Below are 14,989 nucleotides of genomic sequence, written 5' to 3'. Positions count from 1 at the left end.
TAGGCCTCACCTTTAATTACAATGCCGCTGCAATTTAACTTTTTCAGTTTCAAATCCCTCCAAATTGCAGTATTTTCTGTAATTTCTTGGAATACGTTCATTCTCTTTATTGCAAAGAGTTCAATGTGAGGATACCACTCTTTTGACTATATGGAAATTAAGAAGCTACCGCCAGCAGCTGGTTAGTTTTTCTCAACTTAGCAATCAGATTTTGGTTATCTTTGCATAGAGCCTAGCCTGCTGTTTCCTCCTATTTTCAGTGGTTATGTTAAGCTAAGCTAATTGACTGGTGGCTGTAGCGTCATATTTACTGGAGCTACAAACATGAGAGTGGTATTAACCTTTTCATCTAACGCTCACCAAGAGAGCAATTAAGCGCTGGTTCCAAAATGTCGAACTTGTTAAAAATGTTTCACACACACTGAGTATGTTTAGATCATTTAATGCATTTTAAAGAATTCAATCTCTGCATATACCCTGCGGTGAATGCTCATGTGCTGTGGTCATAACGGACAATTAGAGAGAAAGAAGAGCACATATCGGTGAGGTTGACCCTGACTTCTAACTGCAACATCTCACTTGTCTTCTTTCTGTCCAACCTCCTCCAGATTTTTAAACTCCACTCTCCTCTCTATTGTGTGTGCGCGCACGCGTGTGTGTGTGTGTGTGTGTGTGTGCGTGCGTGTGTATGTGTGGGCAGTGTGCAGTGCTTGGATGCTGCTCTCTGCCTCCTCCACATATCCAGTGAGTTATGTAAGAACACTGAAGAGTAGCCCATATGGTAGTGAGAGAGTATTTATAAATCCGTCTCTGTTAATGCAAAAGCAGCTCGCTATCCTGGAGCTGTGTTAACTCTAATGCTCGATACACAAATGCTTTCTTTTAGAGAGTTTACCTGCACCACCCCATCACCCTCTCGGCCTCTTTCTGAGTATGTTTCTTCTGAAATGCTTCGGCAGGAACAGTTGGTTTGATACATGAATCTGTATATGTCCAAGGGAAGAAACTGTTGATATAGCTTACCACACCTATTACAGTAAAAAAAAAAGAGTCCTGTTCTCATTCTCTTTCTACTTGTCTATCTAATCTCTCTATATGTGGTTGCTAGCTGCCCAGATGCATATAGGATAAGAAAACCATTTTAATGATATTTTAGTAAACAGTTGAATTTAACATTCTAATCGCTTTATAAAATGTATCTTCACAAACTCTTTCCATTTCCAACCAAAAGCATCTCCTTGTGCAGTGACTCATCCTGACTGCATGCTGGTATCTACTTGACAAGGGATTTTAATAGCTGTTCTATTTCAGCGTGCAGTGAGCGTTTTTTTGTCTTTGTTTCATGTAAGAACATGTTTATTTGAAACTTCAATGTCCTTTATTTCAACAAGAACTGAAGTAGGGACGGTTGGTGAAGCATCTAGAAAAACACACTGCCCTCAAGTGGCCTGTCACGAAGCATACACTTCCAGGGAGGGCTTTCAGTGATGTGTCTTGTTGAAGCGATTAAGTCACTGTGAGAATGAGCAAATATGAGTAAAAATGTGTGTGTTTTTCTGGCCATTTCAGGATAAGTCGGTGACTGAAATGTGCATCTATGATTGCAGTTACATCAAATTGCAGGAATGTTAGATTCCCACAATCAGGATTTCAACTTAAAACAAAATATATAAATAAAACATTAAAAAAAAACAAAAGAACACTTTGTTGTGCAGCACTGGTTTATTTTGGTGGCTTTCACTTTTGAAATATCTGGAGGATGAGTTCACATACTTTCGGGATGAAGGAAACTAGAAAAGCTCCATGTAACAATGGGTTTTGTTGATAATTTAAAATTTGATTTAACGACTGAATTCTGATGGGGAAAAACTACACGTACACAAAACTAGAAGAAATAGCGTTTGTATTTTGAAATTAAGTGCCACTCAAATCATTACCGACGGTAATGAATTGCTTTTTCGTGACAGCCCAATTGTACAGGGCTTCACAAAGAGCACGTGAATGCATCTTGACAGCGCCCCTTTTTTATTTTTCCCTGGCCTGTGATTGGTCGCGGCCGTAAGTCCATCACAACTGAACATCGCAGGCAGTCGAGTGAGGGGAACAGGTTGAAAAAGGGCTGGAAGCTTGTATATTCAAATACAGTTGGTTGCAGATTGTAACCGGACATAACCTACAAGCTGGTGAGCAGTTTTATTCAGCTTTGTTCAAGTTGATAGTCGCAATCCTGTTTTGTGCTTGCTGCGCGGAAAGACGTGCTTTCTGATGCATGAAAAATCAATTCGCAGGAACGTAACGCCATGGCAAGATTAATTCTTGCGAGCTATCGCGTTAGTACTTGTGTCAACGTTAGCTAACGCTAACGTATCCCATGATGTTACAGCCAGACATTTAATATTAGCAGGCGTTTATTTTACTTTCTCTGTCTAGCTGTCTGTAATAGTAATTCCGACCACAATCTAAGCGCACAGTTTAACTTGGTAACTCATTCACCCTCGAATAATATAACTTGCAGCATCGTAAAGGCAAAATCCTGTGTTGTCCTGCTAGCTTAGCAACGTGAGGAAGCTAATGTCGTGACTGTGTTGATAGTTGGGTTGAACGATATATACCTCCTGTCAAATGCACGCGTTAGCTCATTAAAGGTCAATTTCTCCCTAAAAGATCGCAATGTCAAGATAATATATTATAATGATAATAATTACCCGTCCTGTTATTTATTTTTTTGTCTTAAGTCGCACATATTCTGGTTGCACATGGTTGCATATTGCATCTGGCCACAGACCAGCCTTTGTATTTGCCCTGCTTTATTGTTCACAAACCTACAGACTCAGATATATCTATATATCACAACAAATGCACAACCTCATGAAGCAAAACAGACACAATGAGAACGTAAATCACGGGAAATGTATGAACATGGGCAATGAATGAAGAAATCAGCCATGAAGTTTGTAAATTAGTTGAAAGGGAGGAAATGTTTTGAAAATGAAACTATATCAAAGCTAATAATAAATTCTGATAACTTGTATACTTGGTTTGAATGGAAATACACAGTAGGCCTATTTATAATTCATCTAATTATACGAAATTTATCAGAAATATTTAGAGCTGAAACGATTACTCGAGTAACTCGAATAATTCGATTACGAAAAATGGTCGAAGCAAAATCTCTGCCTCGAGGCTTCGTTTAATTTCTGTCACCCGCGTCATGTGGCCTGCTTAGCTCAGGGATCATTTTTCCACACGGTCTGTTATTGCGGACACACACCGCTACGGTCAGAGTTGAGAGTTAGTTATCAGGTTAAGATGTGGAAACTAATTCGCGTTAAATTGCAAGAGAGTAATAGCCTACACCAAATAACTCCTTTCCACACACACACACGCACGCACACACACACACACACACACACACACACTCATCTCTTCTCTCTCACTCCCTCACGCACGCGTGCACACATGAACGAACACACTCCCTTACTCCTGGTGTTAGGAATAGTTGGAATAAATACCTGCATGTTTTTTTTTTAGGAATAAAAGCCAATTGCTTGGTCTATTTAACAGGCCTGTCATTTATGTTATGCATTATTTTATATTGTTTAATAATGCAAAATCATTTTTTATTAGATTACCCAATTAATCGATGGGATATTCGGTAGAATACTCCATTCTAAAAATATTCGATAGCTGCAGCCCTACAAATATTGGGATATATATCCTGCACATTTGTCCTACTTTTAGGCCTGGTTGAAGCTTTTTATAAGCTTTCCCAAAAGAGGAAAGCATTTCTCTCTTCTTCAGGATTTAAAAGAGGCAAACAGCATATTTATGTATGGACACAAAGCAAGCCTTAAAGGTTGACTAAAAATAAGCAAAGCTTCCTCAAAGACGATGAAGGTTTTTGGATTTATGCTCCATTGAAAATGAGTTGTGGCTGTAATGGAGTCATAAGACTGCAGTTGTTCAATCCGAAAGGAGAACTCCTCCTTGCTGTTTGCAGGAAGTTTGTCTGAAACTCGGTCACATTCTGACGTGTGATGCTCTTTTCTCCTGGTTGGACTTTCAGATTGAGGTTGTTTTTAGTGCTTGTTCGTAACTTTATTTTGTTTGACAGAGTCTCTTCTTGAGAACCATCAGTCTGCTTGCAAATTTAGTTTAATTTAGATTAGTCTCCTCTTCCTCTACTTTACTTACGAGCGTTGACACGTCAATTTTTAAGGAAGTAATCCTTCCCGTCCCTCCACTACAGGAAGGGCTCAGCGCAGCGTGGGTTCCCAGGGATCCGTTGCCTGACTGTGGGGAGAGCTGCGGCCGAGACCCCAGAGACATGAACCACACCAAGGGCGGCCTGGTCATCTTCACGGCCAACTCACACCCCTCCAGCCGTGAGCTGGGCAAGAGGATTGCAGAGTGAGTGCATGATGAAGATAGCAATGACATAAAAGACACACACACACACACACACACACACACGTTTGAGGAACATGTTTTTGACCTTCTTGTCTTGGATGAAAAGAAGAGGCTATTGAAACTGTAAACTGTAACAGGGATTTGTTAAGAAAAAACACGTTCCACTTTGCCTTCCTGCAAGCCAAGTTTGGATGTGTGGTGTGTCCATTTGGATTTCTGGTTCTGCACGTGTCAAGTGAGTAGTGTTTACACTATGGCAAACCAAAGCCAGTACTAAAAAGCATGACAGGGCTTCAGATAAGACAGCAATGACGCAGCAAAATAAAATACGGTTAAGTGATAGTATTCCCTGCAGCTTGTTATCATATCTTGGTAATGCAGAAGCAGCCCCAGCCCCATTCAGTAGCCGTCATAATGCCCCAGATCTTCAGTAGAGCAAGTAACTTTAATTATTAATCAATTTGCAGACTCAGATTATTCAGAGTTAAAACTCATGACATGTAACCAATCAGACAGAATACCATCTCTCGTAGGAGTTGGCTGTTGCCCTCTCTCGTAAAACTTGTAAAACTGTCATCTAATCCTCAGTCCAAGCAGAGACTGAGGGCGGATTTGGAAACTCCAAATGAAGAAAAATATGCCTTCAATAGCAAACTGCTCAGAGGCGAAAGCCAATCGTCTGCCCTAAGGTGAAATACAGTTATGTACTCACCCTAGAGCAGTGAACTATTATCATAAACAGTCCCATGATTTTCGTTAACGTTGCAATTAGGATATTGTCCCTGCAGCTAAAAGAGTATAAATTCAGTGAAAATGAATTGCAGAACACAGCATCTGTAGCCTCTTTAGAATACCTAGTTGCATGATGAGTCGCAACACTGTCCATATTTCATGCTTTTATTTTTAAAGAAAATATTCAGAAACTGCAGGACGAGCTTGACACGCGCAAAGTGCACCCCCGGACTCCACAAGGACATTTGAGTCTGTGCATGTTTATAAAACAAATAGAGTATTTCAGCTTATCAGATGCCACATTCCACGCTGTGTGTGTGTGTGTGTGAGACGGGGAGGAAAACACAGCAGGTTAACAGTTTACAGGGAGACAATGTACAGACTGTAGAGTGAGCAGGTCAGTCTCAAGAGAAGCAACCGGGCACTAAATAACTGCCTGTACTAATAATGTATTATTATGTGTGTCTTTACTTTTTTTTTTTTTTTTTTAATGTGTTCTCTTGTTATTGGGGGGAAAAAAAAACTACTCTTTGTCTCCCTCTCAGGCGGTTGGGGGTGGAACTTGGCAAGGTGCAGGTGTACCAGGAGGCTAACAGAGGTAAGGTGATGCCTGTCAGGGCATGACTGTAAATATGTGCTTATTACTGTAACCTTTTTTTTTGATCAGGTAGTCCTGTTGAGGTCAGGGAAAAAAGGACACAGATGAGATACGCACAAGGACCTCTAAACAGCATCAGAAACAATTTCATCTTTAAAAAGATCCAAAAAATGTAACATTTAAAATCATCCAAAGGGATGAGACTTTTAAGTTTTGAAGTCCTTTGTAAGCCAGACCACTTATATGGAGTCTATTTATGCAGTCTTCCCAGTACTTACAAGTCACACTTTGCTTCATACCCTAGTTTAGGAGTCACGATTTGATGTTTCTGAAAAGGGGGGGGGGGGAAGTACAAGGATAGGTTTCTTTCCATTTATTTTGGAAAAACAAAGACTGTAGTGCAAGTGTTGGAAATAGATAACATTCTCTTGAGTTAGCCTTTTGTTACCGTCTCATAACAACAAATAAGGATCATTTGAAAAATTTCTGTATGACACTGTATGAACACCAAAAGGCTTTAGCAATTAAACTTACTATCGAAAAGACAAAATAAAAATAATTATTAAAAAATAAAACCATGAGGATGCTGAGGAGGTAGAGCAGGTCGACCTCTGATCACAGGGTTGGTGGTTTGATCCCTCGGCAAGACCCGTGACCCCTAAATGGTCATCCCAACGTGCCATCAGCGCGTGTGTGAGAGAGAGTGGCACAAAGCACTTTGGATAGAAGCACTGTAACTATTTATAACCGTGTGGCATGCCTTCAGATATAGGGGAAGTTTTAATGAATCCATCACACTACTAATTAGAATTTGTGGGAACAAAGAAATGAGCGCTGTGAAGACGCACGAGATTAAAGTGCTTATCCATTGTGTATGTCATCAGGTCAACTGGAATTTGAGCACCGTCTGTGTAAAGTAACAAGTTATTTGAACTGAAGCGTGTCGCGTGACATATAATGTTGTCTGCTGTTTTAACACTGGCTGCCTTGACCAATATTGACTGCAGATCTGCTGGTTACGTGTCTAGAGTATTCCTGTGCATGGTTCTGACTTAGGAGTGTGAGGGAAGCCATCAAATCAGCATCTTTGATATACAGTTACTGTATGTTCAGGTCAGTTGCTATTCGCTAATGTAACAGGCAATTGGTTAGACTTGAAACACATTTATATTGCTCGTTATGTAATGATTTGATATTTAATGTAATAATCACTGGCGACCTTTTCTGGCTTATCATGAAACAGTGTGTATTAGGACGAAATCCGAAAAGTTTTGTTTTGTAATGTTATGTTTTATGCTTGAAGGGATATTCCGGTGTAAGTTTAATCCATGGTCTAAATCACTGTGAAACTGTGTTAGACTCCCTCTCGAGAGATCAAGTTAGCAGACCGCTAAGGTTTTATCAACCTCAGAAACGACCGCACGACAACAGTACACTGCAGTAAATGGATCCAAATATAAACCGCCACCAAAAAGCCACAAATAATGCTCAGAACAGCACCAAACTTCAGCAACAGAATACAAATACAAATAGGGTCTCAGCACATATTCCGGGGCATCTAACCTCCGCTAGCTTAGCTGGATTTCTACTGAAAAGCTGACTAAATTTACCACTCTTCTGCAGCAGCTTCCTGTTGACGAGAAGTCCCGACGAGTCGATTACCGAGTGCAGTAGAGTTCCGCGGCTCATTGATGAAAATGTATGATTATGACTCCATGGAAAAGCAATCAAAGTTCATATGTGTCTTACCTGCCAGTTTATAACAGTTATTATCGAGAGCGGACAGGGAAAAGAACGGAATTGAGCATTTCTAACTGCACTCGGTAATCGTCGCGTCGGGACTTCCCCGACCTGGAAGCTGATGGAGGAGAGTTGAAATCTGTTTTTCGCTTCACAATAGAAATCCAGCTAAGCTAGCGGAGGTTAGATGCCCCGGACTATGTGCTGAGACCCTATTTGTACTGTTGCTGAAGTTTGGTGCTGTTCTGAGCATTATTTGTGGCTTTTTGGTGGCGGTTTATATTTGGATCCATTTACTGCAGTGTATTGTTGTCGTGCGGTCGTTTCTGAGGTTGATAAAACTCCGTAAATTAGCGGTCTGCTAACTTGATCTCTGGAGAGGGAGTCTAACACAGTTTCACGGTGATTTAGACCATGGATTAAATTTACACCGGAATATCCCTTTAATAACCAAATGCAATATTATAAAATGGGTTTATGTCCAAGCATGATACAAACAACTGATGGCAGAGAAATTACCAACTGGTTGTTATCTTTACCACAATTTCCATGCATGTTTATATTTAGTAGATTTGATCATCCTTACTGTATCTCTGTTTCATACAATGTATTTGCCTGCAGAATACCAGTTCTCAGGGAGACTTTTTTCAAACCGTTACTGCATTTACCTGCTCTATCACACAATGCTGATGCAAGTCAGACAAAGCAAAGGGCAAATCCTTAGCATGGTAGATTGCATACCTCAAGCTGTTTTCACTGCAGGTGAGATTTAATGGTGTACAGTCGAAATGTTAGATGTAGAAAAATAAATTCTCCAGTAGCATAAACGCATCTTATTGCTGGCAGGAACATTTTGCAAAAACTACTCGGGTTTTCCGATTCGCCTGTGTTAGTCATTATTGGTTTACGTAGCAGTAGAGGAGATGATAATACAACACCGGGATTATTCAGAGTTGCTCAAAGTTTCTTGGCTCCCAAACTTGTATTCCCTGTTACACTCAAACTATTCCATCCCCTGTGTGTTTCTGCTGGACATTTGGCTCTGCCCAGGAAGCTTGTTGGTTTCTAATCTTTTCACTGTGGGAGGCACATTTTTGTAATGCTAGTGTCTACACTTTCTCACAGCGGGGGGGGGGTGGTTTGTGTGAGAGAAAACAAAGGGCTCACATAGCTCTAATGAAGCTGACGGGCCCTGCAGGCTTTGTTGTGAGGTAGGAGTGTGTGCATAAATGCGTGTTTATGTGTGCGCACTTTCTTGCTGCTCCTCCTGCTATCATGTCCTGTTTGTTTCCATAGAAACGCGGGTGCAGATCCAGGAGTCGGTGAGAGGCAAAGATGTGTTTGTGATCCAGACAGTGTCCAAGTAAGAAAGAAGACGCGCGTAATTGATCATTTCAACACGCTTTTCCCCTGAAACATCTCACTCATATGAAGCTTTGTCATCCCCCCCCTCTTTTCTCTCCATCTCTCGGCCGTGTCAGAGACGTGAACACCACCATAATGGAGATGCTGATCATGGTGTACGCGTGCAGGACATCCTGTGCCAGAAGCATCACAGGCGTCCTCCCTTACTTCCCCTACAGCAAGCAGTGTAAGATGAGGAAGAGAGGCTCCATCGTCTCAAAGCTCATCGCCTCTATGATGTGTAAAGCTGGTAAGAAGTACAAGTGTGTGTCCCTCCACGGCACACGTTTTTACACATTGTTGCAACTGCCGTGATTGCAAATGTCATCAGTGTCAACCTGACCGCGTTTGTGCAGGTCTCACCCACCTGATCACCATGGACCTCCATCAGAAAGAGATTCAAGGCTTCTTCAACATCCCTGTGGACAATCTGAGAGCCTCGCCCTTCCTCCTGCAGTACATCCAGGAAGAGGTAACAACATTTGATTTGCATACAGGTCCTCCGAATTTGTATACTTACCTTTAACACTACAGCACTCGCAGGAAGATAGTGTTGATATGAATTATTGAGTTATTACATAACCTTTTTATGGGCTTGGAGTCTACAGACGGAGGTTAGATTTGTTCATTGTTCTTATTTTCAGTGTGTTTAATGTCTTAATTTTAGATCATACAAGGGGAAACACTTTCAGGGTCAGCTTGACCAAACATAAAGCTAAGTCGGACAACAAGTTTGATTCCCAGATCTAATAAAGAGCAGGACGGAGCTGCTAACGTTAGCCCAAACCCTTACAAATACTGCACAGTGGACATGTTGGTTGAGAGAGGGGCCGTTCTTATTAAGGTGACCTGTAACAAAACAATAATGTGTTTTGGTGCCGGATTACCATTGTGCTAAACTAGTTCTAAAAAAAAACAAACTAGTTGTTTTTAAGCAAGTGAACACACGGTTTAATCCATTCCCCTCAGCCCAACTCAACATGCAGAGAAATCCAAAGCTCGATAGGCCTGTCATGCCCCGTTACAGTTGCTAAGCAATATTTAGATGATCCCTGTTTGGAGGAGGGTCAATCATATGCAAATCTTGCAATTAATTTCTCCCTTTTTTTCCCATGAACCTTCAGATCCCTGACTACAGAAATGCTGTGATTGTGGCCAAATCGCCATCCTCTGCCAAAAGGTACTTTCTCTTCACTCGCTCTACTTATGAATCTGTGCCGAGCTGCAGAGCTGTAACTCATTATATTATTGTGTTAACTAGCATGTTAATCATGAACCTGTGTTCCTCCCTCTGACCACTCTATTCTTCCCTTGGGAAGTCATGGTCCAATATTGCATCTCCTGTATATATTAGCACCCATACTGCCACTAGGGGGAGCCAAAGCCTGCACTTTCAGATATTACACAGTGACTGTTTTTATGGAAGCAAAACCGATGCTCCATATTCCTGTACATCCTTTGTTTGTGTACTTGATGTACTACATCCTGTAAACCCTTAAGAGTTCAGATGATGGGACACAGGAAGTTGTTTAAAACAACCATAGTAAGTGAATTTTCCTGCGTGTGTGTGTGTGTGTGTGACTGTGCAGAGCTCAGTCGTTTGCTGAGCGGCTGCGTCTGGGTTTAGCTGTGATCCACGGTGAAGCTCAGGACGCAGAGTCAGACCAGGTGGACGGGCGACACTCCCCACCCACCGTCAAGACCACCGGAGCAATTCACCCCAGCATGGAGATACCATGTAAAACAAACAAACACACACACACACACACACTCACACAACTGTAAATCCTCCCATAAAATACAAACCAGTTTTAACCCAAATCCAACAAATAAAGTTATGTGTTTTGGTGAGGCCCAGCCCCCAGGAACACGCCACTCTGTCGGCGTCCTTTTTCTTAACCATGAATTGTGGCGTCATAAAAATGTTTGAGTCTAGGATGAGTCATCAACATTTTTTTTTAATCTTTTTCCAGGAAACTACAAATTTTAAAATGACCCCAAAACGAGATATAGAGATCAATTTTGACTTCATGGGAACTCTAAACACAACACTTCTCACTGTTTCTCTCTGTGTGTCTTCTTGTTTGGGTTTCCAGTGTTGATCCCTAAAGAGAAGCCTCCCATCACTGTGGTAGGAGATGTAGGAGGACGCATCGCCATCATAGTGGTGAGTGGTGGTGTAACTGGGTTGAACACATTATTGTCACTTTTTACACATGATATTGCTGTGTGGATAAACCTTACAGGAAGTGAAAAGAACACGTTTTATTTACTTTTTAATCTTCTGAAAAAAGTACGTCTTTCTTTTGTTTTGGTTTATTTGGCACTTCGGCACAAAGAATCAGTAATTCTACTACTTTTTTTTTTTTTTTTTTTAAATGTCCAAGCATTATACCTCAGTACGTTTTAATTCATGTCAATTACAGAGCAAGAACATGACTCACATGAGAAAGACAAGAATGAAAGAAAAAAACCTAATCAGCAGAGAAGAAGCAGCTGGTGTTTCTGCAGCTGTAGAGAGGGCAGAACAGTGACTCTCAGCAGTTTGACACTCGGCTGACTTTATGAAATAGGAGGAGGAAATCCTGTCTGGTTTCCACTGAAAAGGCCAAGGAGAATATCTCATTCTTTTACAGTGTTTTTGTTTATTTAGTTCTAGCAGTGGCTGCTGCTATATAAGGGAGAACTGTGAAGGCAACATGATGTAGAAATAATCAGCGTACAGAACAAAGGAAATGTCAAAGTTCAGTTGAAACCGAGTTTAAGTACTCTTTTAATAGATGGTGGAAATGCATACAACATTTATCATGCCTGAAGGAGATTTCAATGGAAGCTCAACAAATACGTCTTTGTGAACAGCGGCCCAGTAAACAAAAGCTCCTCTTAAAATACCATCGTCACAACACACTAAATGTCTTCACTAGAGGGCGCCATGCGACTTTTAAAGGCTTGAAGATGAGAGCTGATTAGATCCGTTCCTCCCATTAGGATGACATCATCGATGACGTCGACAGTTTTGTGGCAGCAGCCGAGACGCTGAAGGAAAGAGGGGCATACAAGATCTTCATCATGGCGACACACGGCATCCTCTCCAGTGATGCCCCCAGGTTCATAGAGGAGTCGGCCATCGATGAGGTGAGTGTTGGACTTTGAAATCTTTCCTGCGGTGTCGAACTTAACCTCCACCTGACTTCCCTCTCACTCTTTCTTCTTTTTTATCTCCCCCCCCCCCAGGTGGTGGTGACCAACACGATCCCCCACGAGCTCCAGAAGCTCCAGTGTCCGAAGATCAAAACGGTGGACATCAGCATGATCCTGTCGGAGGCCATCCGCCGCATCCACAACGGAGAGTCCATGTCCTACCTGTTCCGCAATATCGGAGTGGACGACTGAACGTGTGACACACACACACACACACACACAGCCTCGCACGCAGGAACATACACAACATTTGCCTTTTTGGATCTTTTCAGACAAAAAACATGGGGCTGAATGTCAAACACTGAAATTGCTACAGACACAAGAATATCCATTTCTTACTTGTATCCTAACATTTAATGCTAACCCTTTCCTAACATAGATGATGGCTCATCACACACACACACACACACACACTCAATCAGGACACTCTTTTTTCCTGATTGGACGTGAATAGACTACTGCTCATCTCTCCAATGGCTGCTGTCTCGTCTAAATGTACACACCTCAGTTTTTTGTACTCGTATCACATTCTGTCTCCCCAGTTTCGTCCCCTCCACCTCGTCTCGCATTTTTCCCCCCCACATGTGTTTCTACAGAAATTAATGAATCCATGTCGATGTTAAATCTTAGCGGTAGATCACGATATTTGTTAGCATTGAATGTCTTTTGCAGTACAATCTCCATTACTCATAGTATCAGAAAGAGAGTCAGTGCCTTCTACAGGACATGCTCACAACGCGCAGGCCTTCACTGCTCCCACACAGAGCCGTGTCTATGCTTACAGAGCTAATTCATTATGGTCATTGTAATTAATCCATGAAGACTCATCAACACATGCAGAGTACCGGAGTGCATGTTTAACCCTCCGTCAGATTTCTGTTTATTTATGTAGTGTGTGAATGTGCTGCCAGTCTAGTTAGTTTAGCCATATGTCTGTGGTTGCCATAGCACGTAGATGCTAATCTGGTGTCAAACTTCTAAATGCTAAACTGAACTGGAATCGGTACAAGAGATACTCTCATTCTGGTTAATTGGATGTCAGAAACATTTTCTGGCAGTGTACTTGTCCAATCTTTTTTTTTTTTCATAAGTCATCCATATAACACATCTCATGAATAAACTGTTTCTTAAGGTCACACTTCCACAATTGAATTAATTGTAGTTTTACTCTCTGGTTAGAAATGGGATGGTTGTTCTTAAATGGGTAAATGTCCTTGATTCCTGAACTCATTCTAAATGGGGGGAGTGAACATGTTACACACATTCTACCTTAGTTTTCAAAAGAAAAACCAAGTTCCAAACTGCAGCTAAAGTTGGAAAAGTAAAGTGAAACTTTTTCTGATGAGCAAAACTTGACTGAAGCAGGTCTTTGTCACTTTACCAGATGTGTTCCAAAAATGTTTTGTATTTATTTTCAGCACTTAACTGAATAAATATGACCTGAGAAGGTAAAGAAAGCCTTGTTCTGTGGTGTTTTTGAAGCTTCATGTTTGCATTCTTTGGCAAAAATGCTAACAAACAGTAACGATGTCAACATGCTAATGTTTTAGCGGGTCAGATGTTTCATCGGCCTGATCTACCATGTTGGCAAATGTCCACATTTTTGGAGATTTTTGGTGCAAAAGTTTGAAAATTACTGTTGGGCATTACACTGGAGAAGGAAAAACTTTGACCTGCATTTTATATCCCTACATAATTACATTCCAGAGGCATTCCTTTTTTATTTTTTGAGATTCAGACTCACAGAGTACAGCTTTTGGACGCCTACAGATCGACAGGTGCGTAGGAGAGGACCAATGGCTGACCACAGGGTTCGTACGGGTGCTTGAAATCCTTGAAAGTGCTTGAGTTTCAATGTTGTGTTTTCAAGGTCTGAAAAGTGCTTGGATTTTAGTTTAAGTGCTTGAAAGTGCTTGACATTATAACTCTGTGTCTTTTACAAAATTGGGATCAGACTGGATAACTAATTTCTTAAAGTTTTTGCTATTATAGAATATAATTTTAGATGTTTACAGCATGATACAATGTACATAATTGTGATAAAAAGTGAAGAAAAAAATCACAAGTGTGTATATATATATTCCTTTAGATAAATATTTTACCCCAGCAGTAAGGTGCTGGAAAATCTTAAAAATGACCCTTAAAAGTGCTTCAAAAGTGCTTGAATTTGACCTTGAAAAATGTGTAAGAACCCTGTGACCAAATCAGGAATGGAATAACCTGGATGAAACTGATAAAGGTCTAAGTACCCAAACGTTGTTGTCGTTAAACTTAATTGCAGATGAAGGGTGGGGGAGTTCTGTTTTTCTCCCTGAGATTCAGATTCAGCATTTAAATAGATGTAGCGTATAAAATAGAATGCATTGTTGAAGATCAAACCTTCATAAATGCAGCATTTGGGGCACTGTGTCACATTTGCATTTGAGATTGAGGCCCAAAAGGATCATATTGACCAAGGGTTTGACCCCCTCCCAAACAAAAGTAAAGTAAAAGTCTAAAATAATGGGGGGGGAAAAAATGATATAGTAGGTCTTATTTACTGTCCCACTAATCATCTCACAATCCAAGGTGCCTATGTTGGGGTTGTGGTAGTCTTAGTCAAATCTATTTTTTGGTTCTTTTCTTAAGTAGGGCTTGGACTGCAAGACGTTTTCTTGTAACGGGAGTATTTTAACACGAATGTTTGCACAGTGTCTTTTTCTCAGTGCAAGATCTATATACATATTCCCACCACTCCATGCAGTAGATCCTGCATACAGACGTATTTCTTGAAGACAGCAGGTCGAGATCACTGGATTGCACCTCTTCCTCCTCCAGTAGTCTCTAAAAATAGGTACAGCTAGCTTGGGTAGGGTAGCAAACGCGCGCACACACACACACACAGCAGTAAATTCCAGAGTTGAA

The 14,989-nt window shown here is 41.0% G+C and overlaps 1 protein-coding gene across 1 annotated transcript; it reads left to right on the top strand.

The window, feature by feature from the left end:
• The first annotated feature begins 2,029 nt into the window (after nt 1–2,029).
• LOC115576028 (phosphoribosyl pyrophosphate synthase-associated protein 2) lies at nt 2,030–13,542 on the top strand. The gene is made up of 11 exons (XM_030408498.1): nt 2,030–2,183; nt 4,250–4,410; nt 5,688–5,740; nt 8,777–8,843; nt 8,962–9,134; nt 9,241–9,356; nt 10,009–10,064; nt 10,474–10,622; nt 10,981–11,051; nt 11,873–12,019; nt 12,119–13,542. The coding sequence occupies exons 2-11, from the start codon at nt 4,328–4,330 to the stop codon at nt 12,275–12,277; spliced, it is 1,074 nt and encodes a 357-aa protein (XP_030264358.1). The 5' UTR covers nt 2,030–2,183; nt 4,250–4,327; the 3' UTR covers nt 12,278–13,542.
• The last annotated feature ends 1,447 nt before the right edge of the window (nt 13,543–14,989 follow it).

The sequence above is a fragment of the Sparus aurata genome, chromosome 23 (assembly GCF_900880675.1).
Source record: "Sparus aurata chromosome 23, fSpaAur1.1, whole genome shotgun sequence".
NCBI lineage: Eukaryota > Metazoa > Chordata > Actinopteri > Spariformes > Sparidae > Sparus > Sparus aurata.
Note: the sequence above shows the minus strand (reverse complement) of the source record. Positions and strands in the feature narration are given on the sequence as shown.

What these genes read in the sequence shown, in the direction of transcription:
- LOC115576028 (XM_030408498.1), top strand. Translation starts at nt 4,328, where the DNA reads ATGAACCACACCAAGGGCGGCCTGGTCATCTTCACGGCCAACTCACAC. An exon ending in TCGCCATCCTCTGCCAAAAG is followed by an intron (nt 10,065 to 10,473) that starts GTACTTTCTCTT and finishes GTGACTGTGCAG; the next exon opens with AGCTCAGTCGTTTGCTGAGC. An exon ending in GACGCATCGCCATCATAGTG is followed by an intron (nt 11,052 to 11,872) that starts GTGAGTGGTGGT and finishes TCCTCCCATTAG; the next exon opens with GATGACATCATCGATGACGT.